Below are 27,323 nucleotides of genomic sequence, written 5' to 3' on the forward strand. Positions count from 1 at the left end.
GAGGGCTGGTGCACAGGAACTGGGACCATAGAAAAATGCCGCAAAATGCAGTGGAATGATGGGACAGAAATCACTGCATCATGGAACGTTGAGCCCGCACCCATGATGCGCTGTGATCCAGTCTGCCTTCCCACAACTCCTAATAGCACAAGGTGGCGAGTTGCACAGTGGGATAGCTGCCCACAGTGCACTGCTGTCATCATCAATGCTAGAGCTCCAATTGTGGATGAGCTTCGGTGACACAGTGAGTGCTGTGTGAACAGGCACAAGCGTTGTAATTACAACGCTTTTTGATCATCGCTGTAACTTGCGTCGACAAAATTTTCTAGTGTAGACAAGGCCTTTCTTTGAAAATCTGCCCCTAAGTGAGTTAGGAACACAAGTCTCATTCTCTTTCTGTGGGACTTGTGACTGAGATTATCAAAGGAACCTGAATGTGCATCTGAGGATTTGTATGTCCTCGGGATGATCCCTGATGTCAACAACTGGAGTAACTACTCTAGTGCAAACCATAGTGTAGACAAGGAAATGGGTGCTAATCCCTAGTTCAGACAAAGCTAGAGGTTGCTACTGTTGCTAAACATCTAGAATTAGCTCCTGCCCAAAGAACATATCTTTAGTGAGATGAGGTTTTCCCTGAAGAAAAAGTAGCTGCCTGGAATCATGATGTGAAGCATCAGCTCTGCTTCCGCCTTATATGCTGAGGCAGTAGAACAGCCAAGTTTTGAGCAGTGGCAGAGCCAGGGTTGGCAAAGGGCCTTTGGTGATACCCACCTGCAGTTATACCTATTGACTTGAAAAGGTGCCACACACTCCCCTAAAGGCCACCGGGGGGGAGCTGGTCACCCCCTTATTAGCTCTGCCACTGTGCTGAGGGTTCCCTGCATTTTAAAGAGAGAGGGAGCCATCTAGACAAAATGTGAAATCCCATCCTGCACCCAAATAGGGAGAAATAAACAGAAATTCAAACATTGCCTTTGTTAAAATACTCTTAAAATTTTATACTGCATTTAGGGTTCCAAAATATTCTTACAGGGTGTAAATTCAGGAAAGATTCCTAATTGTATGTGTATCCAGATGTGGCAAAGTTGCCACCCTAACACACTCCTTCCTGGTTGGCTATGGTGCTGCAGCAACTTTTGCCTCAGTTTCCCCCATTGTCCATCGCCTGGACTCTGACAGTCCTTTTCTGTCCCTCTGGCCCTGGACAGCCACCCCAGCCCTTCCAGCTGGAATGCAACCCAGCTCTTCCCTGAGAGAACCTCCACAGCCTCTCTCCTGGGAGCGTCCCTCACTCTCCTGGCCCTCTCACTGCTCCTCTGGGTCCAGCTCTCTGGCCTTGGAGAAGTCAGCAGGTAAGCTCTTCTGCAGCTCCCCGGCCTTCAGCCTTCTCCAGCCCTCAGCTCTGGCTGTTTGGCTTAGAGCCAGCAGGCAACAGCCTCTGCTGCTCCTTGAGCTTCATCCCCTCTCCAACCATCCAGCCCTGACACTCTGTCTTGGGGACACTAGCTAGCAAAGCCATCTTGCTGCTCTCTTCCCTTCAGCCTTCTCCCAGGAACCACATAAAGTCGCCTGGCTCTGAGAGAACCTCCAACCCCTCCCCTGACTGACCCAGGCCCTGACTCATCAAGTCTCTCCTCCCCTCGGCCCAATAATTGCTCTCTTGTAAACCCAATTAATTGTCCAAACTGGAGTATGCTGATAAGGCACAGGCACACTGGCCCTGCTCCCTGCTAAAGGGCCAGTGTCTCCCTGTGACACCAGGTCTTGTACGCATTTGCGGATTGCAGACTAAATGATCCAGTCCATGGCAATGATAGACAGGTCATACCAAAGTATCATGCGAGCCCACGTACAGATTATGGATCTACAGATTGGTTCGTTTTCTGACCATCCCAAATATTTCCTTTGAATTTGTATTGAATTTACCATTCTTGCTGCTCCTTAAGATTTAAGAAAAGCATTTATACTTGGGATTTTGACAGTTGTTTTTAAATGGCTCACCATCCTTATTATGATGATTCTGTTCCTAGGGGAAGGAGCCCTCGGTTCGTCAGCTGGCTCTCCTGCACTTTAGAAATATTATAACCCTCAACATTAAATTAGAAGATGCCCTGTCACGTTCCAGAGCCCGGGTTCCGCCTTCAATTATTCAGATGCTGCTAATACTCCAGGTAAAGATCTATCTTTCTATGCTGGATTGGCAGCATTTTCAAAAGTGGCAACTGGTTTTTGGGTGTCCAGCTTGAGACATCTTGACACTGGATTTTAAAGGCACTGAGCATCCACCAATCCAGGCAAAGTTCATGGAGCTGTAGTTCTCAACATCATTGAAAGTGGGATTCAAGGAGACTCCAAATTATTCAAACCAAAAATTAAGGGACCTCAAAGAGGCCACTTTTGAAAATTGAGCCTAAAAGCACGAAGTGTTGGTAACAGGTTCATACTTGTGGCAGTAACACAGCGTACAAGGGGTGTTATTGTCAAATGCCCTGGCATTTCTGGAGATTGGTGGTTTCATCATAATGCTTAGTATGGATTTGATCATGTCAACAAATTCTGTCAAGATTCCTTTATATTCACAGATTTAAGATTCTAGGCATTGGTGTTTTCTTTAAATATTTATCAAGTCCTTGGTCCACAAATTAGGGAGAAGAAGAAAACTACATAGATACATATAAATTAAACTAGGGAAACAGTCAAAAGAAGAATAAGAGATCCAGAAAGAAAAGTGGCATCTAGTTTGAAAAAAATTCAAGGAATGTGTAAGTTCAAAGTAATTGAAGAAAAAATCCCACTGGGGTGTGTGTGTGAGAGAAAGGGGGCATTTCTTAAAATCTAGGGCAATTGAGATATTGTGGTTAGTACATTTTTAAATATAGATGAATTTAAAACCAATCAAAAGAAATACTTTTTCACTGCTGTTTGAGGTCATTGAGTCAAATACTGTAGCTGATTTTGTAGTTAAAGGGCTACATAATTTGACATCCAATGATACTACATATATTACTCTATTATACATACTGAGATAACTGTAACCAAATCCCATGCTTCATGATCACTGCTGGATCAAGAACTGGTATTTAGCTTCAGTACCATATTGGACAGTTGTCTCGGTACCTTATCAGCAGGACTTAAAGTGGCGGAAGTCGCAGATTGGCAAAAAACAAAAATTAAGATGGGTCATTGAGAGGGACGTTTTAAGCTGTACCAAAATTGGCACTGCCAGATTATGATACACCCTTCAGGTTTTTTTTAGACTATTTTAAACACCGGTTTTCAGTTTTTTCACCTTCCTCTTTAAGAATCAGATATTATCCGCTTCCAGGATCCTGCTCCCATTGAAGTAATTGACTTCAATAGGAGCTGGATAACATCATATATTAGAAAGGTCAGAGAAGGAGGTGATGGAGTAATCTGCCATGAACAGTGATTCAGGGAACAGTTTATTGCACACCTGTCTTGTCCACCAGCCAGCAACATTAACAGGATATTAAGCTTTTTTATTTATTTATTTACAGTAAAAAAGCTGAATTCATTCCCTGTGCAACTCCACTGATTGAAAGCAATAATTACATGGGGATGTATTAATCCCAGAATGTTTATTCATATAAATCTCTCACTTGCACTCGTACAGGAGGAAGCTAGTGACAAAAATTGTCCTTTGCCAATATTTGCCTGGCTTGTGGTTTAAAATCTAGGTGAAACCAAACCAAAGCAAACCAAACCAAAGTGGCAAAGAGGATCAGGGAATGGGTCAGTTTCTCTGTTTACATTTTTAAGAGCTCATAGTCAGTTCAGAAGGAAGAATCTTTCTCAAACCCAAACATCAGAGTAAACAAAAGCTAATTTTTGCACATTTAGAGGGTAACAGTGCAATGTTTTAAGCTTGTCGAGTAAGATTAAATCCTGTTGTAGGTAGAGGCGGGGCAGGGATAGCAATGCAACTGTCTGGTTGTCTGCTAGATTACAAAGCATGTGGTGACGTGTTATGCTCTGATTTCCCAGAACAATAGAGAGAGTTACAGACCTGTCTGAATCACCCTCATGGAGGGTCACAAGTCTGTCGTAATTGGACTCAACCTTCATGTTTCCAAGCCAGCTGGGACTGGGCAGCATCTAGTCACTGTTTCTAGATCTGGGCCTCTAAGGGTAGATCTGCACAGCAAAGAAAAACCTGCAGCTGGCCCATGCCTGCTGACTTGGGGTCACGGGGCTCAGGCTGCAGGGCTGTTTCATTGCTATGTAGATGTCTGGGTTCGGGCTGAAGCCTAGGCTCTAGGACCCTGCGGGGTGGGAGGGTCACAGAGCTTGGGCTCCGAATGTCTTTTTCAGTTTCTCAGCCCTGGATCCTGCGAGCCAGAGTCAGCCGACCTGGGCACTCTTAACCTGCACTCTCGGTCCCCTTGTGTGGAATTAGAAAGCAGGAGAATGAGTGAGAAAGGAAGCAGGAAAATGGGGGTGAAAAGCACAGAGAACAGCCCACAAAACAATGGAGACAAAATGGAACAGAACTCTCCCTGTGTGATTCCCAGAAGGCATTTGTACAGAGGACTAAACAATCTGACTTATTTTGAAAAATGTGATACGGAGGTACTTTGTTTGCCACTGTGCCTGGAACATCTTATCGCTAAGTGTCCTTGTTCAGGCCTGAGAAAGTCTGCATACAAGGACAAGAGAATATTTAGCTGAACATCTTTCATTTGACATAAGGATAATATGGAATCTATACAAAGGGTTTTTTAAAAAAACAAACAAACCTCTCCGGGCAGCCCAAGCTATTTAAAAAGATATAGAATATGAAGTACATATCTCTTGCATTGGGGGAAGAGGTCTCTTTACACAGCAGGTCCAAATGGAAAAATAAAACCCTGTGGTGTCATGTGTGGCTTCTCTGAGCTTCATTTGAACTCTTGGGGCTGTCATCTTCCTGTAAAAGCAGACAAAATAAATAAATACATCTGCCCAGTGGGACCTATTTATTGTCTCTGTAACATGTCTAAATGTTCTCTGTTTCCCATCTCATTTCAGATGGGTGCAAAGGTCATTTCAAAAGCTGAAATCAAATACAAAGAGTGCCTTTTTTCCATCTGGGCAGCAGCAAAGCAAACCAATGGCAATGTAGCAGTTAGAGAACAAAATGACCTGCACTCTCTGAGCATGGCAGGGACTGTTCTTTGGAACTCAAGATTTTCTATCTAACACTGAAGGAGGTATCCTTTAGGGCTAGTTTATTATGGCCTGGAAGTTTATAGTTTGGCAGTCTTTTGTCCAGGGTAGCCTTGCTGAGTCTTAGACTGGAGCACAGGAGACAGGCAGGTTATGGGCAGGTCAGGGTGGCAGGTGGTTTGGTCTACCAAGATGTTTTTAACTTTTCTTTGGCTGTTTTTGAAATAGAGAACCTCTGGTATTTTAAGGCTATGAAAAATTGGTACATACAATTACACCACAGGGCCTAAAAAAATTAGCATTTCTTAAAGAGTACCTTTTCCCTGCCCTCTTGGAAATATGATCCTCTCCTCCCTCCCCACAAAGGAAATCTCTGTCTGTTGCCCTGGGCTTTTGCCCATCAGTCCCAAAGATAAATATGGCAGTGATTGCTACCCATGTAAGAACTATCACAGCCAGATCCATAGCTGGTTTAAAGTGGCATCACTTCCAGTTGCCTCCATTGGTTCCAACTCCACTGACTTCAGTTGATTTACATGAGCTGAAACTATGGCCCACAAATTTCCACTTTGGAAGTGTTTGTACGTTAAAACCACGTGCACTAGTGAACTGTGTCCAGTGTAATGTTTTATTGTCTCTGTTAGTGAAGACAGATGTGTCACGGTAGGTATGGCATTGTTTCATGCCCTGAGATGGATCATATGTTGCCATGGGACTGTTTGGGTCTTTGCAGAGAGAGAATTTTTTCAAAGAGAAATGTAATTTTTTTTCTCCCTGCAGAATGTATTATTTCTCCTTGCCTTTGTTTTTTCATCTTTAAGGCTATATTTTTTTAATTAATTTGCTAGATTTCCATTGCTGAGAATTTTTTTCACTCGGAATTAGAAGTGACCTTGTGATACTGGCATTGTTTCATTTACAGCTTATTATATATGAACTTGATCCTTCACAGTTCAAGCCAGGAGTGCTTCATGTATAAATGCAAAAGAAAAAGCTGTGACTTGGACAGAGAGTGCAAAAAATATTGATCTGACAGTACTGAGAGTACAACTTGGAGTAACACAGAGGCTGCTCCAAGTTGTGCTTCAGGGCTGAATTGTCACCCAGGGGCCCCAACCTCAGGGAAGCATAAATGTGACTTAAATAATAATACCTAGCTCATATACAGCAGTAGATCTCAAAGCACTTTACAAAAGGAGTTCAGTACCATTATCCCCATTTTACAGATGTGGAAACTGAAGCACAGAGAGGTAAAGTGACTTGCCCAAGGTCACCAAGCAGGCCAGTGGCAGACCTGGGGATAGAGCAGGTCTCCAGAGTCCCAGTCTACTGCCCTATCTAGTAGGCAATCCTCCCTCTCTCCTGAGCTGTGCCAGACAATGAAGTGCTGGTTCTAAGCAATTGGTCCCTCGAGCCAAGTTCTGCTTTCAGTTACATTCGGAGTAATTCCAATGAAGTTAATGGAATGACATTGGTGTATATGAGATCAGGATCAGGCCCTCGAACTGTTGAAGATCTGACTTAATGACAGTGGGTGGCTAGCAATTTTCTGCTTGCAAGCTGTAGTTTTATATTTAAGGAGGGTAACCACATCAGAAGCATTTTTTCCTTGGTATATATTTAGCTCTGTTTTCACAAGGCTTTGAGAAGAAGAATTTCTTATTTCAGGAATTATCACAGCTGAGTCAATGCTATGCCCCTAGGCACTGGGGTAGGGGAAAAACTGTGGTTACTGTTAACCATTCTACAAGCTTCAATGAAAAAACCCAAATAATTTCTCAGTGATAATTCAACCTGAGCGAAAATTCCTGTGACAAACACGAAGAGAACCAAGCCTGTTCTATTCATGTGGACTCTGCTTAAACCCGGGTCAATGAAATTCACTCACAACATGGGTAGGTTTATTTTCTTTTTTAAATTGGGCCTTCATTGAAAATTAGCAAGCAGCACATACGACAACACAGTCGGTTATCTTTATTCTTTGCCTTAATCAGAACGGAAAGAGGAAAAGAATACAGATTGTCCTCTGCTCTTTGTTTTGCAGGCAGCTGAGTCACATGTGCCTCAAATATGTTGTGCCATCATATTTTAACTCTGCATCTTCCCTGTTCTATTAGTGAAAGAAGAGCAGTGTGGCCTAGTGACTAGTTCAAGAGAATTGAACTTGGGCCTTGTTTACATGAGAAAGTAGCTTCAATTTAATTAAGTTGGTTTAGAAACTAATTTAAATCAGTGTAAGTGTCTCTTGTGCGGCCCTTCTTATTTCTCTTGAAGAATATCTTAAATCAGTTTAGCGTATGTGGTTACCTGCACAGACAGTTGCACTGGTTTAACTAAAGGTATGAACATAAACTGATTTAGTTAAACCAGTGCAAAAGGCTCTTAGTAAGAGCGGAGAAAGAGTGGCTTATTGTGAATTAGCTAAAGTCAATTAGGAACTTGTTTAACCTGAACCAAAACATGCCACACTTAAACCAAAACAGGAGTTTGCACCAGTTTAACTAAACTGATTTAATTAAACCAGTGTAAATGTGTGTGTAGACAAGTGCAAAGTAGGTAAAAAAAAATCAGTTTACGCTAAATCAATAAAAACCACTCTGAAACTAAAACAAGAGTGTCTGCCCAAGGGCACTGCTCAAGTTTAACTAAATTGTTTTTTGACCAGTTGAGTCATTTGGTACAAATGTGCCATGTAGAAATTTCTTGTGTTGTGTAGTCGCCTTCTGTGTACCAAGAGTGGCATCAGAAATAGTATAGAGGCTTGGGCCACTGAAAAACCCTAATTTAACCAAGATCATATCACATGGACAGGTTATGGTTTGAAGAATAAAACAGATGCCAGAAAAGAGTGAGACTCTTTTGAGGTGTTGGGGGTGGGGATAGTAATGCTCTGACCCAGAAGGGAATCGGGACAGCTGAATTATTTTGAGGTAATAGCCAAATTAATTGAAAATACTGGCTGAGTTCACTATTTACTGTTCATTGCACTCAGATACATCCCATTCTAGGGCAACTCCAATCACGTGGTACCATTCACCTGACATGAAGAATAGTAATAGCAAAACCCATGTTTGCAGCAATAGAAATGCAGGCTCATGCTCTTTGTGGGTTTTTTTAAATTTTCACACTATATAATTCAAATTCTCCTAGAATTTCTGAAAGGAATCCCATAGAGTTGCAGTGAGACCTGCTTTCAACCCCAGCTGTATGCAGAAACAGTCCTTTACATCTCCTTGAGCAGACACTGACCTCACACTGTAGGGGCAACAAGGCAGTGCACTGCTTAATACTTTTCAGTTCAGCATAAAACAAGATAACTTTGACCAACAAGATTTTTCTGGGGGCAGCTCATCTCAGCTCATCATTTTTTTTTTCTCCTAATACCTCTCAATCTCCCATTGCTACTGTGTAGAATGAGTAACATTATGTTTTTAAATCCAGGTTGATGTTTTTCTAAAAGAGATGTTATAGTTCAAATAGGAGTTAAATCAGGGAAGTTTTATGGCCTGTGTTATTCAGGAGGTCAGACTAGATGATCACAGGGATCTTGTCTGTCTGTGAATCTATGAAACATTACAGATTCAAAAATGAGTGATGCTACTGCACTAGCTTTGAGCTCTGGGATCCAATGTTGGCCATCCTTCCACCTCCACCCACCTCCTGCCATTGTCCCTTCCTTCTCCTCCATGTACCTTCTCCCTTCTCTGATCCTTTCCCTTAAATTCTCTTCTATGTTGTTCTTTTCCTCTTCTCTTTCTCCCTCCCCCTTCCTCCCACATACCCCATAGGCAGTAAGGGCAGATGCAGACCGGAAAGCAGCCGAAAGCATGATGGCGTGTCAAATGCAGGATGGTTGAAAGCAGTGCTTCTCTGCAGGCTGCTCTTTCTCTGATCCCTGTCTATTTTTTCTCTCTCTTTTTCTTTAAACATGTCTGTAAACTGGGTCAGGGCCCGGTAGAGGTTCTCTGCACAGCTCCCGCTTGCATGGAATGGGAGCTGAGTACACAGGCTGCAGTTAGTTCCATCGGGCTGCTGTGGTTGAAAAGACTTTTTCAATAATACCTGTAACTGCTGAAGCCTCACAGAGTCAGGAGTGACATAAGCAAATTACAGTGGAACCCGATTATAGATAGTGAGCTTGGATATAATAAAAACCCCTTTACAGTGTATAAAAATGAGAGTCCCAGATTGTTTTAACGCATGGCAGAGGGTCAGGTGCAGTTCTAGTTAGATGACTCTGCTTAGAGGGGCAATTCCAGCCTCCCTGGCCAGGGAAGGGGTTGTCCCCCAGCTGCAGTTCATGTGTGGTTTGCCTGCACTGCTCTGAGAGTGGCAATCTTAGGGCAAAATCCTGTACAATTTCAGAGGAATGAAATCAATAGGCTCCTAGAGAAATCTGTTAGGGTCTCTGCAAATGTCTCTAAAATTATATCAAGAATGAAATCTTCTCTCTATGTTTCTTGAACCACCTTATATAATTTTATAGTAGGGATAAAATTATTCAGTTCTATTGCATGGTTCAAAAATTCTACAGGGCAATTCTCCTTGACTATCCATAGGAACAGGATTTGAGGAAGAAAAGTAGATAGGATGTGCACTCCCTTCATAACCCTATCTATTGTTTGTCCCAGGTCTCCTTCCCCCCCCCCCCCCCCCATGTTATCAGGCAGGGAGCCCACAGGCCACTGACATGGAACTGGAAAGGCTTGAGGACAAAGGTTCCACCACAGTTTGGATTCTCCTGTCCCCTGCCCCATAATGAGAGCGCATAAGGAGTGTGGATGGAGGGCTATTTCAGCCAGTAGTCTGGTAGAAGTAGCCTCTGTTGAATGGTTCTACAAGTCTGGAGGGAGAGTTCTATAAAATCATGACTGGTGTGAAGAAAGTGAATAAGGAAGTGTTATTTACCCTTCACATAGCATAAGAACACATAGCACAGGGATCACTCAATGAAATTAAGAGGCAGCAGGTTTAAAACAAAAAAAAGGGATGTACTTCTTCACACAGTGCCCAGTCAACCTGTGGAACCCATTGCCAAGGGATGTTGTGAAAGCCAAAACTATAACTGGATTCAAAAAAGAATTAGATAACTCATGGAGGAGAGGTCTATCAATGGCTATTAGCCATGATGGTCAGGGATGCAACCCCATGCTGTGGGTGTCCCTAGATCTCTGACTGCCAGGTGCTGGGACTGGACAACTGGAGATGACCATTTGATGATTGTTGTGTTCTATTCATTCCCTTTGAAGCATCTAGTACTGGCCACTGTTGGAAGACAGGATACTGGTCTAGATGGACCATTGGTCTCACTGAGTATGGCCATTCTTATGTTCCCCTGTTTGCCCCCTGTGTATCTGCCCAGCATCCAGCCCAACCAACTAGAGCTGGCTGTGGGCATGACAGTTATGTCCAGAAAGAAGCAATACTGTGAATTATCATTTTATTTTTCTAGAGAAGGCTCCACTGCACTTATATGGTGATCAGTAAAGGGCCTAGAAGTGATATATTATATATATCATTCTGTGTAAGTAATCTTTTCTTACACAGTGGGTGTGTAGGGTTAACCCTTAACTCAGTAGTAATTGCATATTCTTGCCCTTCGCTCCATAGGTGCAAAAGTAACAAGCACATGCCACTCTGTGATATGTGAAACTTACTGTGTAATTCATTACCTTGCCACTACCTGATCATTACAGGCAATTAAAAGATAAACAGTTAACCATGTGACTGAACAGTGCTTATGTGGGTGTTCTTTGAATTAAATCATTACCAGAAGTGAGACTGCTTGCTTTTCCATTGTTTCCAGTTTAGTTAGCATGCAGTTTCAGCAAAACATCCTGTAGTGGTTTTTAACCACCTTTAAAATTGATTGCAGCTGGCTAACTGGCATGCCACCACAGAGGTTTTTATGGTAGAGAATCAACCTGAGAATGACGATCTCTTCAATAACAGGATGGGAGTGGTAACAAAGAAACCAAGAAGGGAGTGACTTAGCAAAAGAAAAAGAATTTGAATTACCTTTCTCATAATGTAATGAGTTGTAGTGGAACTGAGAGCTCTTAACTATAGGGCTTAGCAGTAACCTTTAAAACTAGATCTAGTTCCTAATCCAGATACAAGTCTGGAAAAAAGCAAACCCAATGAAATCATCCTCTCTATTAGCTTAACGCTCAGCAGACTACAGTAGTTAGTCTCCAGGTATGTTTCACTTAAGGACTGTCAAATTTCCTGGATTTTACCTAGGCTAATAGGGGGTGGGGGTGGGGCATAGTGGCAGGAAAGCATTTATTTTTGCTTAAAGTCAGGATCATCTCAAGACTTTGGAGTTCTGAGTGATCTTTCAAGAACCTCCTTTTCTCTTGAGGCTTGCCTTCCTGCTGTCATGGTCCAAGACCCCATTGTGCTAGGCACTGTATATATATAACAAAAAGACAGTCCCTCCCCCAAAGAGCTTGCAGTCTAAGTATAACACAAGAGACAACTTGTGGATACAGAGAGACTGACGAGGGAGTACAAGGAAACAAGGCAACAAAAACAACAGAATTGATTTTGTGACAAATAAATAATGCAGTGACAATTCTAGTGACACATGACCATCTTGGTACCGTGGGGTCCTTGATGGGTTCCTAAAAGAAAAAAATAGACATGTCACCTTAGATAGCTCAAGATAGACTCCTGTATACACTCATCTGCCCTAGATGTGGCTTCTCATTATGTAGCTCAAGAGAGCAAGAAACTCTATTAAGTAGTGGGGAATTTCCAGTGTTTTTCAACATTTCTGAATCACAAAGGGGCCAGACCGCACTCGTCTGAACTGGTGCAGTTCTACTGAAGTCACCAGTTCCCACCAGGAGAGAATCTGGACCAATAGTTTTGTCTCAAAAATAATAGAATGAGCTATATTTATGGTAACCTTACAGGATCTGACCCAATATGTGCAGTGTAGCAGTAGCTACTGATCCTTGCTATATGACCTTTTGTAACCTTCATCCCTGTCAGGTGACTGCAGCCAGGAAATAAGGATCAATCTCTTATCACCACACATTCATATGCACCCTTATTACATATAGTATTTACATTTTGGGGGCAATATGTAGTTTGGTTGTAAATTAACTTGGTTTTCTTTTCTTTCTAAGGCAGATGGGATCTAGGATTCATAGATAATGATAGAAAACTGCTTCCTCTTCCCTTTTTCCCCACACAGGCTTACGTTTGAAAGGGACATTCAGGAAAAAGTGTCCACACTAGAGCTGGTCAGAAATTTTCAGATGCAACATTTTGCTGTTGGAAAATGCCAATCCATCGAAATCAAAATGTTCTGAGGAAATGTGTCAATTTCAATTAAATTATTGATGGAAACCAGGTGGGCTACCACAGGGCTAGGGATCCCAGAGCTTCTAGGCTCCTGGGCTCTGTAGCAGCCCACCTGACAAGAAGCTTAGGAGCTGGGGCTTCTCTGGGAGTTAGGCACCCCAGAAGGACTATTGAGAGTCGGACAGCTGGCTCCATGATTCTCCAGGTACCTGGCTCTTCGGGATTCCCAGTTTCCTGGGCAAGCAGCTCTCTTGGCTACCTGACTCCCTGGTTCACTGGGCAACTGGTATCTGGGCTGCACAAATTGACCAGGCATCCAGCTCCATGGGCTGCTTGATTCCCCTACGGGACTGTGCAGCCTGGGACCAAACCAAAAAATTCCATTTCAGTTTTCCCAAAATAGATTTTTCATGAAAGTTTTTGCCTTTTTTTTTTTTTTGGTGGGCAGGAAAGACTGTTTTCCAGCCAGATCTAGTCGACACCTTCTACTCAAATGCTACTGAAATATATTGGAGTAGGACAGAGTTTGGGAGGCGGGGATTTAGTGGAGAAAATTAATAAATATTTTTCTATAAAAGTAACTGTCCCAGTTGATAGGGCCATTTGGTAGGGGTACATTCCCTCTGAGAACGGGGAGCCTCATTACTCCTTCTCCCTCCCTCAGTGCTTCACTTCTGTTTCCCAGTTTCTCTCCCTATCTTATTTTGGCCTAGGGTAAAATTTTCAAAGGTGTCTATGATCCATTTTCAAAAGTGACTTAGGTTACTTTCAAAAGTACATAGGAACCTAGGCCTCCCTGAGACTCATTGGGACTTAGACTCCCAAGGCCCAGATTCACAAAGGTATTTAGGCACCAAACTCTCTTTGATTTCAGTTAGATCTTTGCACTTCAGTACCTTTTTGTATCTGGGCCCAATTGCCTACGTCACTTTTGAAACTGAGACTTAGTTTTCTAAGTCTACACTAGAAAGTTTTGTCGATACAAGTTTTGCCGGCATACAGCCACCGCTGTAATTAAACCTCTGTTGCATGTCTTCGCTGTCTTCTTGTGTCAGTGGAGTGCATTTATATCAGCTCTTTTGTCGACACAGGGAGCAGTGCACGGGGGGTAGCTATCCCACTGTGCAACTTGCATGTAGGGTGCTGTGGGGTGGGTTTGCAATGCCTCACGGGACAGGCACAGCGTCACATGATGAAGGTTTCTGAATCCCATCGTTCCATGGGCATCCTACTAGTTTGACAGCCACTTTTAAACCGCCTCGTTAGCCAAACTGACATTGCTGAACATAAACACAAGAAGCCCACAGAAGTGGGGCGGGGAGGGAGAGTGTGTGTGTGAGTGAGAGAGAGAGAGAGTGTGTGTGTGTATGTTGGGAGACAGTGAATATGTCCGTGCACTGTCTCTTTAAGTTCAGACAGCAGCGGCTGGAAACAATCCTGAGGCAGAAGCTGCTGCATAGACAGCTGGTGTCCGCCAACCCCAGTTTAGTAGAGATTGGTACACCGCAAGGGGGCGGGGACACAATCTGTGCCTCCCTCCCTGGCTCTGCACAGCACATCAGGAGTTACACCCCTCCCTGTAATTTAGGGTAGGCAGGACTGCATTTGCTGCCACTTTGGAGTGAGTTCTCCACAGTAAGTTATTTGAAAACTTCCTGGAGCTTTGAAAAGGGAGGGGCGGATGGCTGCAGAGTAGCTGAGTTCAAACCGCTTACCAGAGCAGTCATGAGGGGCATTATGGGATACATCCAGAGGCCATTTACAGCTATATAACCAAGGATAGTGCCTAAACTTAACGCTTTGCCGAAAAAAGCTCTATGCCTCTCGTCAAGGTGGCTTTATTTTGTCGAAAATACAGGGCAGTTTTGTTGGCCGGAGGGGAGTGGGGTGATTGCAGTGTGTACACCAGCACTGTTTTGCCAAAAAAAAAGCTGACTTTGGTTGACAAAACTCTCTAGTGTAGACCAACCCTAAATCATCAGATACTTCTGAAAAGTTTTACCCGTATCTCACTGGAAGCGAGCATAAGGAGTGGAAGAGGTGTGCAACAGGATGACATTACGGTGTGTTAATAAGCCACTCGGGTCAGGGTTTGTATGTAATTTGGAGGATGCCCCTTCGTTGCTCATGGGTGGGTTATTGGAGGGAATCATGATTTCAGTTGTGAAATTATCAAAATGGGCAAAAATATTAAATCTAGATGGCCAAATACAGATCTCCGAACAGTCTTTTTAGCCACACTTCCAGGGGCAAGAAAATCAATGGGATAAATGTAGTTATTTTTGGAGGATGGTTGCTTTTGACGGCTGAAATCCATCAATATAAAATACTCAATGTTCTAAAAGAGAAGCACAGGAGTGGAAGGCATGAGTCTGAAATTTTCACAAGTGCTTAACAGCAGTCGCATTTGCAGCTCTTCCAAAGCCCAGCTTTGGGTATCTCTTCAAAAGGGTCTAAATACACCGAGGGAGGACTCTTCCGTCAGAACTCTGCAATCATCCCTCCTCTTTGGACTCCTTCTCAAAAATAAATGCAAGATATGTTTTCTTTAATTAGTGTTGAAGGAGAATGACCTTTGAGCCAAAGTGAGTGAAAAACTTCAGAGCGCAGACTCAAAATGCTTCAATTCACTAGTAAGGGCAGACAGGCATAATGTGTATGGATCAGCCAGAGCCTCGGGAGGAGCCTATAAAGAGATGATGAACTTTACCCTCTGTCACGGTCTGGGGGCGCAATCCAGGCCAGTAAGGGGATGTGTTACCTCTTATCCTGCAACCCTGGGTGCCCCACAGTGCTCTGCTGCTGTAGCAACCAGCCTGGGACACTCACAGACAGCCTATCAGTATGCAGGTCATACTCTGTGTGTCTGTGTGCTAGACAGACCTGGTGTGGCAGCTCTGACTCCAACAGCCTTTCAACAGCCCTACAGCCCCATTCTGGCTTCCACCAACCTTTGTTACAACCAGCACGGTGACCCTATACATTCCCAGTCCCGAATTTCCCCGGAACCATGTGCTCTGCATCGTCCAGCCCTCTCCTGAACAGTACAAAGAAATAATAAGGTCTGTTGCTCCTTTAAAGAGACAAAAGCACATTACAGCTTATTAACTGGGGTAAATACACCCTTCCTTTCAAACACAGCACTGAGCTGGTTTGTAATAAACATAAAACAAATTTATTAACTAATAGGACATAGGTTAAGTGATGCTAAGTAAAAGGAATAAAGTTAGAAATGGTTACAAGCAAATAAAAGTGAAAACATGCATCTAAAATTCTAAATCTTAAACTAGCAACGTACAGGCTTTGTTCAACATGGTTTCTGTCACCAGTCATTCTTTTTGTAAGCTGTGGCTGACTTTCCTCCGTCAGGACCTTCCACAGAAGTACATGATGCAGGCATCCCTCATCTTCCTAGGTGAAAGATCTTTGCCTAAGCAGGTCTCTCACCTATATTCAGTTCCCAGAGACTTCAACATCCCCCCTTGGTTGAAGGACCCATCTTTCTCAGCTTATAAGAGCTCTGTTCCCTCGTGTGTGTCTAGTGATGGTTGCCAAAGATAGTTTCTGTCTTTGTTAATATCTTCCAAAGTTCAATGACTTCGTTTCAAGATATTGTATGCAGTGTAGTTGTAGCCATGTCAAGCCCAGGATATTAAAGAGATAAGGTGGGTGAGGTAATATATTTTATTGGACCAGCTTCTGCTGGTGAGAGAGACAAGCTTTCATGATTACTCAGAGCTCTTCTTCAGGTCTGGGAAGTGTATTCAAAGTGTCATAGCTAACTACAAGGTGGAACAGATTGTTTAGCATAAGCAGTTAACACATATTTCAAGAGACCATTCAAGGTAAAGTAGCCCATTAATCAATAGCTGAACTATCTGTCCAACTATCTGTTACAATTCGACTCTAGCTGTGACACTCTGAGTACCTTTCCCAGACCTGAAGAAGATCTCTGCATAAGCTCACAAGCTTGTCACTCTCACCAACGGAAGTTGGTCCAATAAAAGATCTTGCCTTACCCACCTTGTCACTTTAATATCCGGGACCAACACGGCTACAACAACACTGCACACACTGAAATAGACATAACTCTGCACTGCACTGAAAGTAAAGTGAAAGTGACAACAATATCTTTATTTCTGAGGCAGTTGCAGGAATCTCAAGCACTTACTTCTGACAATATCACTATGTCCAGCATCTCTACCTGTCAACCCTTCATACATTGTCACTACGAGGGAGGCAGAGATTAAAACAGACACGGTTAAGCCCTTCAAATACTAGCCTTTTCTAGGATGCTAGTTACTTAGGAGAAAGAGTAGGGTCAAATTTTTAGCGGGCTTCTAAAAATGTGACCAATGAATTTGTGGATGCATCTGTCTATATGTGCAAAAAAGGTACTTGTGCCTTCAAATAAGTAGTTAGACTTGTAGGGCCAGATCCTCAGATGGTGTAAATCATTGTAGCCCCCTTGACTTAACTTGGACCTACATTGATTTACACCAGCTCAGAATCTGTCCTGTAATTCCTGTTTTGCACATGCAAGAGGGGTTGTGTACCAATATATGTGCTCCCAAATATGTATTGGCATAATCTTAGAGGCCTGTTGGTAATTTGTCCTATAATGAATGATCAGCCTCCAATGGATTAAGGTCTTTGGCAGAGAGGGGAAAACTATTTTCTTCCTTCATGTTCCTATCTGGAAAGGTATTCCTCTGCTTTGTCCAGGTCAAGCCCATTTTTTTCTGCCTTTGGATCATTGCAAAAGACCCCCCACGGATGAAAAACACACAATTTAAGTGGATCAGCTTCAGCTCACTTACAGAGATGAAGCAAAAGTTTAGTTTTCTGCTTGGAGCTATTTTGTTCTTGTTGCTCTAGTTCCTAAAAGATAAAAAATGTCAGAGTCATCTGCTTTGGATGAAAGGGAAATGAGTCAGCAGAGAAAACATAAGAAGGTAACTGAGGGTTTCTCTCCAGGCTGGGGAACATGAATGAATGGTTAGAGGAGAGAACTGGGAGTCAGAACTCCTAGTTTCTAGATCCATCTCTGCTACTGATCAACATGACAGGCAAATCCCTTTACCTCTGTATTTCAGTTTTCCCTTCTGTACAAATTATTCTTACAGTTCCTCCTAAAATGTGTTATGAGGTTTAATTCATTATGTTTTTTTAACACCTTGTGATCCTTGATGGAAGGCATTGGTTGAAATCTGAATGCTACTGAAGTCAATGGCAAAACACCCACTGACTTCTATAGGGCCAGGATTTTACCCAACTATTATTATTCCCTTTAAGATTTGTTCTCCCCAGGTTTCCACCCCTGGATCTCATTGGGTCAGATCATCAGCTGATGTAAATTGGTATAGCTCCACTGACTTCAACAGAGCTATGCTGACTTACACCAGCTGAGGATTTGGCCCCTTATCTCTAGGATGACTGGAGAATCTGGTATTGCACCTACTCAGTACATGTATATTTGTCAGGCAGCTACATATATGAAAGCAGTTAACAGCTTAATTCTCTCATCCATCAAGAGGGTTCAGTTCTTGAGCTCCTTCCTATCACTGAAACCAGTCATCCTATCATCTGTTGTTGATCTCCCGCCAATAGAGATTCAGCATGGGTAAATAATTACACTAATTTACTAGGAGAAACTGTTAACACTAGAGGTATGTCACTGAGGCATTGGATATGCCAGGTGTTGTCCTTGGTTTCAAAGATCACACAGGCAGAGAAGAATCTGTTTAATATATCATGTTGTAGTGAAACCACTCGCAAATAGCACCTGAAAAGTCTGTATTTTCACAATCATCACAAGTTTCATTTTTGTAGGTTTGTTATCATTAAACTTTAATGGATGAGTGGTTAGAAGAGGGAATATTGCATGTATTTAATAAGTTTTTAGGGTCTGATCCAATCCCATTGATGTGGATAAGACCCTTTCAATTGATTGAAGTGGGCACTGTGTCAGGCCCTCTGTGTCTTTTACATTTCAGCACTGTATGAATACAGAGTATGTTGAGGCACAAAAGATTTGGTAATATACTCTGCGGCATAGGTAATGTTCTTACTCTTCAAATTTGGGACCTAGTCCTACAACCTTTAATCACACAAGTAATCCTTACCCATGAGAGTATGGCCTTAATAGCAGTACTCTTGTGAGTAAGGTTGCAGGAGCAGGCCTTTAATCATTCTGGGATACATTTCCTTTGCTTTTGATTTTATATTAGAGATTTATATTGAGAAGGTAGATATCAATTCACTCAGATAAGAATAAATTCTTTGTGCAAAAGCAAGTGGACAGTGAAAATACAATGACAAACTGCATAGCTATGCAGAGACCTGCCTGGGGATTTAACCTCATGATTCCCACTAACATCAACAGTGTATTCAAAGATAATATTCATTGGCAATCTAAAAATTATCTAATGGAAAAAGTATTTGTAAAAGGACAGTTCTATGGGTCTGATTCACCGCTATGTTATTCCAGTTGTATGTTGGTGTAACTGTTGAAATCAGTGAAGTTACATGCTCAAAATTGAGATAATGCAGCAGTGAATCAAGCCGTGTAATTTTAGAACGTCATACTGCATGTCATTTTAACTATAGTGCCTTCCTCTTTTCTTACAATCAAATCCATCCCTATCACTTTTATTGAAATAAGCAGCCAATCTTGTTATTTATGTGGCCACCAGAATGAACACGGCAGCTTGCATCACCATAGCAGTGCTAAGTTAATAACATGCCTGAATAACAGAAATGTTTACTGTAGATGTTATTTTGGGTCTGCCTTGCAGTTTGTCTTCTATCTCGTTTTCAGTTTCAATCTTTCTTATAACTGAATAGCAGTTATTAATATTCTGTGTCTGTCTGTCAGGTAATCATTCAGTATGTGTGTGTGTGTTATCTCTGTAGTTTCTGTCAGTCATACTGGCCTGCTTTGTTAAGAATTTGCAGTCATTAAATTCTCCCCCCTCTCGGGATCTGCTGCCTTTAAAACCTATGTAAGACAGGAAGGAGTTATCTTCCTTACCTCCTTTCATAGGTGTTTAAGAAAAGGCATGGTAGGGGACTTGCTACCTCAGGAGATAACTTCTGCATCCTGTTACTAGTCACATTTGGGCAACGGCTGAAATCAAGTGCAGGTTGGTTGTAAACTGGAAGCTGTTAAAGCCAGTGATACTAATTAGTGTATTTTAGCACATAGTCCCATTAATTCCAACAGTTTGTAGGAGTGAACCCCTCAGTGGCAGGTTCAGAACGGAGGCCAGGGACTAAAAGATGAGTAACCTTTTCATGACTAGACGTGGAACCCCTCCAGATCAAGGATGAGTCATATTGATAGGACTGTGAAGGTGAACCAAGCACTACTACTGCCTGTTCTATGACAGAGGACTTCATTCTCCAGGGCTGTAAGTCCACCAGTAGCCATGACTGCTATATGGACGTAAATTAATAATGGAAAACCTGGCTTCTGTTCCCGTTGTTTCTCTGTGTTTAGTTCACAGTAGCCAGGCACCTGGAATATGATTCTCCTCTGCTTCAGCTTCATTTCACCTGTGATGATGGATTCTTTAAAGCATTGGGAAATACACTGCATCTCTTAGCCTCCTTTCACATCCTCCTGCGACAAGACTCAGAGCCTGCCTTTGGAATTCCTGCTTGCTTTACCCAATTGGATCTGCTAAAAGGCAGGTTCTAAAAATGTTCTTACGGTTTATTAAAAATTTATCTGGCAGTTTGTCAATGTTGAAATATGAGACCATCTCCTTTTGCCGGTGTATTCTTGTAAAAGCACTGTAGTCAGCTAAAACATACACGTTAAAGTAAGAGTGCTACAGATGCTTAACCAATGTACACTTCAGTGCATCTAAAGTTGCAGGCTATTTATGCCCAGTGATTGGAGGATACTGTTATAGCAGAACTTTAGTCCAGTGCTACTGGCCCTTGGCACAATAGCTGATTAAAATGGTCATTTAATACTTTTTGTTTAAAAGGCCAGGGAGAGAGCAACTGCTTCTGGATGTGAATACAAGATTACAGGAAACTTTTCGGAAATGATGCCTCTTTATAAATATAAGACAAAAAGTTAGCTCTTATTGATCATTTGGCAGCTATGACAGTTTGAAATTTAAAAGCGATTTACTACTATTTTCATTAATAAGCATGGTGAGGCGATTGGGGGGAGGATCCAGAGAGCAGCTGCGTAGGCAGCCTGAGTCCTGGGGAAGAAGCCAGGAAGTCAGTGGAGGCCAGGAACTAAGACGTGGTGTGAGGAAGCCGGGACGAGCAAGGGGTCTGGGGATGGTACCAAGGAAGTAGCAGGCAGGGGTCAGGAAGGTGAGACCCAAGAAATGGGGGGATAGGAGTGGGGGATAAGAGCTGAGCACCAGTGTGATGAAGCAAGGGAAAGGAGCAGGCAGAAATTATTTTCATATATAACCCTCTGGTCAGTCTGTGTCATCCATCTCACGCAGGAGTGCTATAAAGGATATGGATATATTACAGCTCTCAGTTTGAGAGCCTGGCTGTTTAGTTCAACCTGTGCATTCAGTTGTGACTGTCCCCAGTTCAGACCCTGCTCTTAGCCAAGATGGTGGCTGCCACATAATTTTTAGGGTCCATCAGTTTCTGATCAGTGTATCCTGTTAACACTGAAGGCACCCACCGAGGCAAATCAGGATCTTTACCGTTCCTTTCAATATATCTGCCCAGGCAATACCATGCCTATGAGGAGTATTTGAGGGAAGCTTGGACCTTTTGCACTCCATTGTTTGGGCCAAAAAAAGCACCACATAAGTTGTGTGGGAAGTGTTAAGGGGATGGGACACTTGTTTATACTCCCTTGTTTTGTCCTAGATCGATGTAACTGAGTTATGTATGTGGCGTGAAGAGCAATCGGGAGTGGCTTCCCATTTAGGATGTGTGTTATTATGGGGTCATTCAAAAGAAAGCAGCAAAGCATATTAATCATACTGAGGCACCCTGGTTAAAAATTATTATTCCCAAATTTAGCAGGGATTGATGATGGCGGCACAGGGCGGAGATGTGTAGTGAGGAGAGAATGGAGCCTAGGGTTTGATTTTGTGCTCGGTGGAGATGTGGTGTCCGGGGATGTGTTTTGGGGAGGAATATTGCACAGTGACCAATGGGAGTGAAACGGGGACTGTGCAATGAGGTGATCCACACTGTGGATTCTGGTGCTTGGAACACCATGGCTCCCTGAGGCAATAATTCACAAAAAGCAACCATATGGGGGCTGGTACAGCAAACTCCACTTCTCAGGAACACTCAGTTCTCTTAGAGCTGCATTCTATTATTAAACTCTCTGGGAAGGGTTACAATACCAGTGCCTTCTCCTCACAGGGAAAATACTTAGGCCAGCAGTTCTCAAACTGTGGATCAGGACCCCACTGTTTATTGGTCATTTATCGCATTGGTCTTGTCTAGAAATAGTGAAATTAGTGCAGAGCTCAGAACTTGTCACGCATTTTTTTCTAACACATCACTTTTGGCAGCTGGAATGCTATTGGGTCACCTTTTAAATTTCTTTGTTTCTTAATTGAAATAGTTTGTTTTTTTCAGTAAGAAATGAGAAGGGATGGGATGGAGAATAGAGAGGTAAACAAAAATTACAATACAGTTACACAGTCAGATTCTGCCATCCTTACTCAGGCTAAGTATCACCTTACTCCATGCATAATGCCACAGATTTCAATGGGACTGCTCAAGGAGTAAGGTGCTACCCGTTGTCATTCCAGGCATCAGAATCTGGCCTTTACAAACTAGGCATGAAACAAATTAGCATAAAAGAATACTGCATAGTTTAATTTTTTTAAATTACTTAATACTATTCATATAGTAGTTTGAAACCATTGAAAGAGCCCACACTTCATCGTATTAGACACAAAAAAATCTAAATTCACAGAAGAATCTTAGGCTCCAATTCAGGAAGGTATGTAAGCATTTCTTCACATTCAAATTTAGGCACATGCTTCCATGCCTTCCTGAATCGGAGCTGTAATTGTGACCATTTCAGAACTTAGCTGTCATACGATCCAACAGGTTAATGATCCCCAAGAGACAATAATGAATCGGTTGGAAATTAAGCGTTTATTAAAACAACAGTAATATAAAAACTAGATGGGGGGGCGGTATGGCTATTACTTTTAGAGCAAGTTTTAAACGAAAGCTAAAAGGGAGAGAGGAGAGAAAGGGTTAATGTCTTACCAGTATCAGAAAGAGCTGCAACATGACACCCAGAAGCTTGCTGAACAGCAGAAACACAGAAAGACGGCTTGTACGATTCGATACGCACTCGGAGTCAGTCGGGAGCGGGAGAGATAGGGACAGGCCAGATGATCAGTCTGGCGGACAGTGAGCTCTCTCAACCGGAGCCTGGGGCGTGCCCCAGTTTTATACTAGGGGCTTCAGGTAGCCAAGGTTGCTCCGGATTGGAGGGGAGATATTTGAACCAGGACAAACCTTTGGCTGGGTGATGAGGCAACTGCTCTCGGTCACCTGGTCAGTTTCAGGAGGGGCGAGGAAATGGCCTAATAAGGTCAGTTTCAGGAGGGGCGAGGAAATGGCCTAATAAGGTCAGGTCGAGGTTTTGCTGATGCACCAGGTGGTTAGGTGGGGGCGAGAGGTGGACATATCAGGTACTGTGTTGCAACATCATACAGATCTAAAATCAAGGATAATAAATCCTTAAAGCCTAAGTCACTCTTCTGAGTACATCTGTGCATTATATTCTCCAGCTTTACTTAATCATGCAGTCCTGGTGGTAAATCCATTTGTCAATTTTTCAATTCCTTAAAATAGATCAGTTTCTCCCTTCTGCCTGTGAATCGTTCCTGGTGATTTTGATCAGAGTTGTGCATACCAAAGAAAGACTTTGCATTTACTTTCCTCTTTGTGTTTTGCAAATGAAGGCCTCATATACTCTTTTAAACTCAATGATTGGTAGTTAATCCACTAGATTTATACTAGTTGACTCACAAATAGCTCAGCACATCCACACTAGCCATGCTTAATTGTGTTCTAGACCAGTGGTTTTCAATCTGTGGTCCTCGGACCCTGAGAGTCCACAGACTATGTCTAAGATTTCCAAAGAGGTCCATGCCTTCATTCAAAACTTTTTAAGGGTCTGCAAATGAAAAAAGATTGAAAATCACTATTCTACTAGACACATGAAGTTTTGCCCTCCAACCTCATTTGTGCTCTGCTACAGCAGCAATTCCCAGTTCTCAGCAAGGCTTCCAGAATCAGTGCATTCTTGTAGATTTTCATAAGGCTCTATCAAACCCACTGTGACACGCATACCAAGAGCAGCTAATACTATGCTTCGACACAATGAATCGTCTTTTCTTCTGTAGAGGACATACAGCCTTCAATCCATCCTCCCTGAAGATTGGATATCAGTATAGTATTTGATGAGTTCCAGAGGGGTAGCTGTGTTAGTCAGTTTTAGCAAAACAGTGAGGGTCCTGTGGCACTTTAAGGAATAACAAATTTATTTGGGCATAAGTTTTCGTGGGCAGAAACCCACTTCCTCAGATGCTTATAGTATAACACTTGTTTCTCTCCTTCTGCATGTTTTTATTGTCACAAGGCATGTCAATTTCCCTTCGGTGTAGTTAACCATGTGGCATGCATTGTCTATCTGAATTTTTTCTTCTCACAGCATCAAAATGTTAATTGTATCTCATAATATGAGTGTTCAAGTGCAGGGACATGTAGACAATATCATCAGCGCCTGACATTTTTTGCAATTCTTATTCTCGACATTTTCTCCCCTGTGCTAACTGGCTGTTTGCTCCAACCCGCTTCTGTCTCCCTCCCACATAGTATTTTCTCTTCCCCTGACTCCACCCATCCTCCCCTTCTTCCCACACTCTTTTGCTTTCCCTCTTCCCCTTCAGTGTCTCTTCTCCCCTGCTTTCTCTCTCTGTTTAGTTAATTCCTTCCCAACAAAACCCCAACAAAAAGACTGAAAAACACCAAAACAAAATGAGAATAAGTATTGTGGCACTAATATGGGAGTCAGAAACCATCACTGTGTTAACTCTGCTTGTGTGTCCTGTTTAGAACTGGTCAGAAATTTTCTGACCGAATGCATGGCTTCTTGCACAGTAGAAGTAGCCTGTGATATTACCGCCCACTGAATAAAGCAGGCCAGTTTTTAGCATCAGGATCTGTCATTTGTTTTACTCTTCTGCATTGATGTGATACACAGCATGGCATAACATGGTAGCTGGAAGAATTGAAAGATGCCATCAGGTACATACTCTTAAGAACCAGAAAAGTATAACATACCTTGGTATTTTGTTGAATAGTAAACCAAGCTGAGAGATCATTGTGCACTGACATTTACAGTGGAACACAGCAGTTGCTTGAGATTTCAGTAATACAACAGAGTTCAGAGACAACTTCTGAGTTAATGGGATTATGGAAGATCTCTCACCCCAGTTTTTCTTATGTCTTAAACTAGCCTACTGCATGCTGTAGTACATGCCTGCAGCTATACCACTGCTGGGCTGTGATCTCGTCAGCTCTCGCAAGCTAAGCAGGTTTAGGTAGTACTTAAATAAGAGTTGGGCTGTCAGGTGAGATGTAAAACTGCTTTTCTGACCATTGTGGTTTGCAACAGAAACAGACCCTTTGCAAAAGAAAGATTGTGAATCTGCAGTGTACTAACCAAAGCCCAATTTGGATCATTGTATCTTGCCTAGCTAGATTCCCCCTCCATTTACAATTAAATACCTGTGAGCTGATCCTCCATCGGTGTAAATTGTAGCTATGGCAGTTTATATCAGCAGAGGATCTGTCTCCTTCTTCTTCACTTTCTGTCTTAAACTGTTCTCCATTGTTGCTTTGTGCTGTTACACAGCTGCTGCTCTCCATCCCAGAGGCAGCTGCATTTCAGTGCTGGCTGAAGCCATTCCAGTATCTAGCAATCTTTGAGCACTCTGAGATCTTGCTGTCTGAAAATGTCTCTATATAAACATAGGAGATTATCACCAGGTTACCAGCTCATGATTTTATCATGAGTGCTGTAACGTTTGGTGTGTTTCTTGAACCTTGAACTCCTGGAGTCAAGTCATTACATGAAAATCTCAGGTTTCATATATATATAAAAAGTAAGGTTCTAGCCCTTCTGAAAATATGACCCAAATGTATGCTAAAAGCTAAAAACCCATAAGATGAAGAAAAAGAATCCAAAACATATTATTTGGCTTAAAAATCATAGTTTTTTCATTTCTTGGTATTGGGGGTAGGGAGAGTCAGACTCGTGATTTTTCAGTGCTTGGGCTGGACAATACTGTTAAGACTGTTTTTATTTAGCTTGGAATTAACAGCATAAAACAACATAAATAAACCGTACTGTACACACTTCATTTAAAAGAAGATAATGTTCTTCACACATTTCCATTCATCTCAAAGAAATGACTTTAGTGAGGTGCCTTTTTGCCAGCTCCCTGCCCTCATCTCCTACGTTTTCACTTGGAAGGCTGGAGATATCAGGCTGTACTAGATATTTAATATTGTTCATTCTTTTTATTTAATTAGTGCTTAGAGATCCCAACCACAATTGGTTCTGTTGTGCTAAGCACAGTACACACACACAGTGTGAGAGAGTCTCTGTTGTGAAGAACTTGCAATCTAGATAAACAACACAGACAAAGGGTGGGAGAAAGTTAGTATTATTATTCCATTTTACAGATGAGCAAGCGAGGCAGCAAGAGATCCAATGATTTGCTCAAGGTCACACAGGAAGTCTGTAGCAGAGCCAGGGATTGAAACTGAGCCCTAGTTTGGGTGCTTCAACTACAAGACCATCTCTCCTCCCTCACAGTCACTGTCACCAGCAATGGCACTTCTTAGGCAGGTTTTTGCAGAGCCCTAAGCTGGTGGCTTCCACATTTTGTTGGGTTCTGTCTCTTGAATATTCTACTAGTGAGGTGTCTGGATTTTCTTTTTCCCCACATATAATTGTAGGAAAAGTATAACTGTCATCTCTGCAAATAAAGGTCCTGAGACATGGCTCAAAGTCCATGATTAGAACAGGCATAGTCAAATGGATACACTGAAACAGGCAATGTATCAATTGAGAGCACAGTGACTATACAGCTATGCTGCGGGCACCTATCCATCCATTAAAATATACAATATGGACTGCTCCACATGCAACTAAATATAAACCAAACCCTTCCAGCCTTTAGCCCAACACAAAAGACAGAGGAAAGAGTTGGCCTTTGCAGTTTTTCCAGAAGGTTTGTCCCCCAGCAGCCACAAGGATCAGCACAGGCGTGGCTCAGAGCCACTGGCCTCCTCACATGCCAGAGAAAGATTGAGCATCTGCTGTTTAGGTGACCCTTATGAAATGAGTTGAGTCATCTCCATCCAGTTTTCAGTGGACAAATGTCATCTGACCAGCTGTATGCAACAGTAAAATATATTACCTCACCCACCTGACACTAATTGCAAGCCTTACTGGCAGACTCAGAGAGGCCTCAGACTGAAAGGACCACTGTAACAGAAAGCAAGACAAAGAGGGTCAGGCCTAAGGGTTGGAGCAGTGGCAGCTAGGCCAGGAACTGGAGCTATAGGCAGGAGAAGGAAAGCAAGAGTAGGGTGGAGAGCTAGGCTAGAGCAGGCTAAAACTTGTGGAGTCCATCCACACAGTCAGGCAGGGGAGAGTGCCAAGTCATGAAGTGATATTGGGCAGACTGAATTGCTGTTTCTCCTATGAGATTTATATAACTGCCCTGACAGTCACCAGACCAGTTTCTGGCTTGTGGATTGGCTGGAGCCTAGCTCAAGAATGACTCATCACC

At 42.5% G+C, this 27,323-nt stretch overlaps 1 protein-coding gene across 3 annotated transcripts in view; it reads left to right on the forward strand.

The window, feature by feature from the left end:
- Positions 1-27,323, forward strand: part of PRR5 (proline rich 5) — a 155,701-nt gene that overhangs the window by 118,889 nt on the left and 9,489 nt on the right. For all 3 annotated transcript variants that reach the window (XM_067559349.1, XM_067559350.1, XM_067559348.1), the window contains one exon: positions 2,034-2,174. In XM_067559349.1, the coding sequence (XP_067415450.1) occupies positions 2,034-2,174 (141 nt within the window). The remainder of the gene's footprint in view (positions 1-2,033; positions 2,175-27,323) is intronic.

The sequence above is a fragment of the Emydura macquarii genome, unplaced genomic scaffold, assembly GCF_026122565.2.
Source record: "Emydura macquarii macquarii isolate MOO-44397 ecotype Brisbane River unplaced genomic scaffold, CSIRO-AGI_Emac_v2 contig_2205, whole genome shotgun sequence".
NCBI lineage: Eukaryota > Metazoa > Chordata > Testudines > Chelidae > Emydura > Emydura macquarii.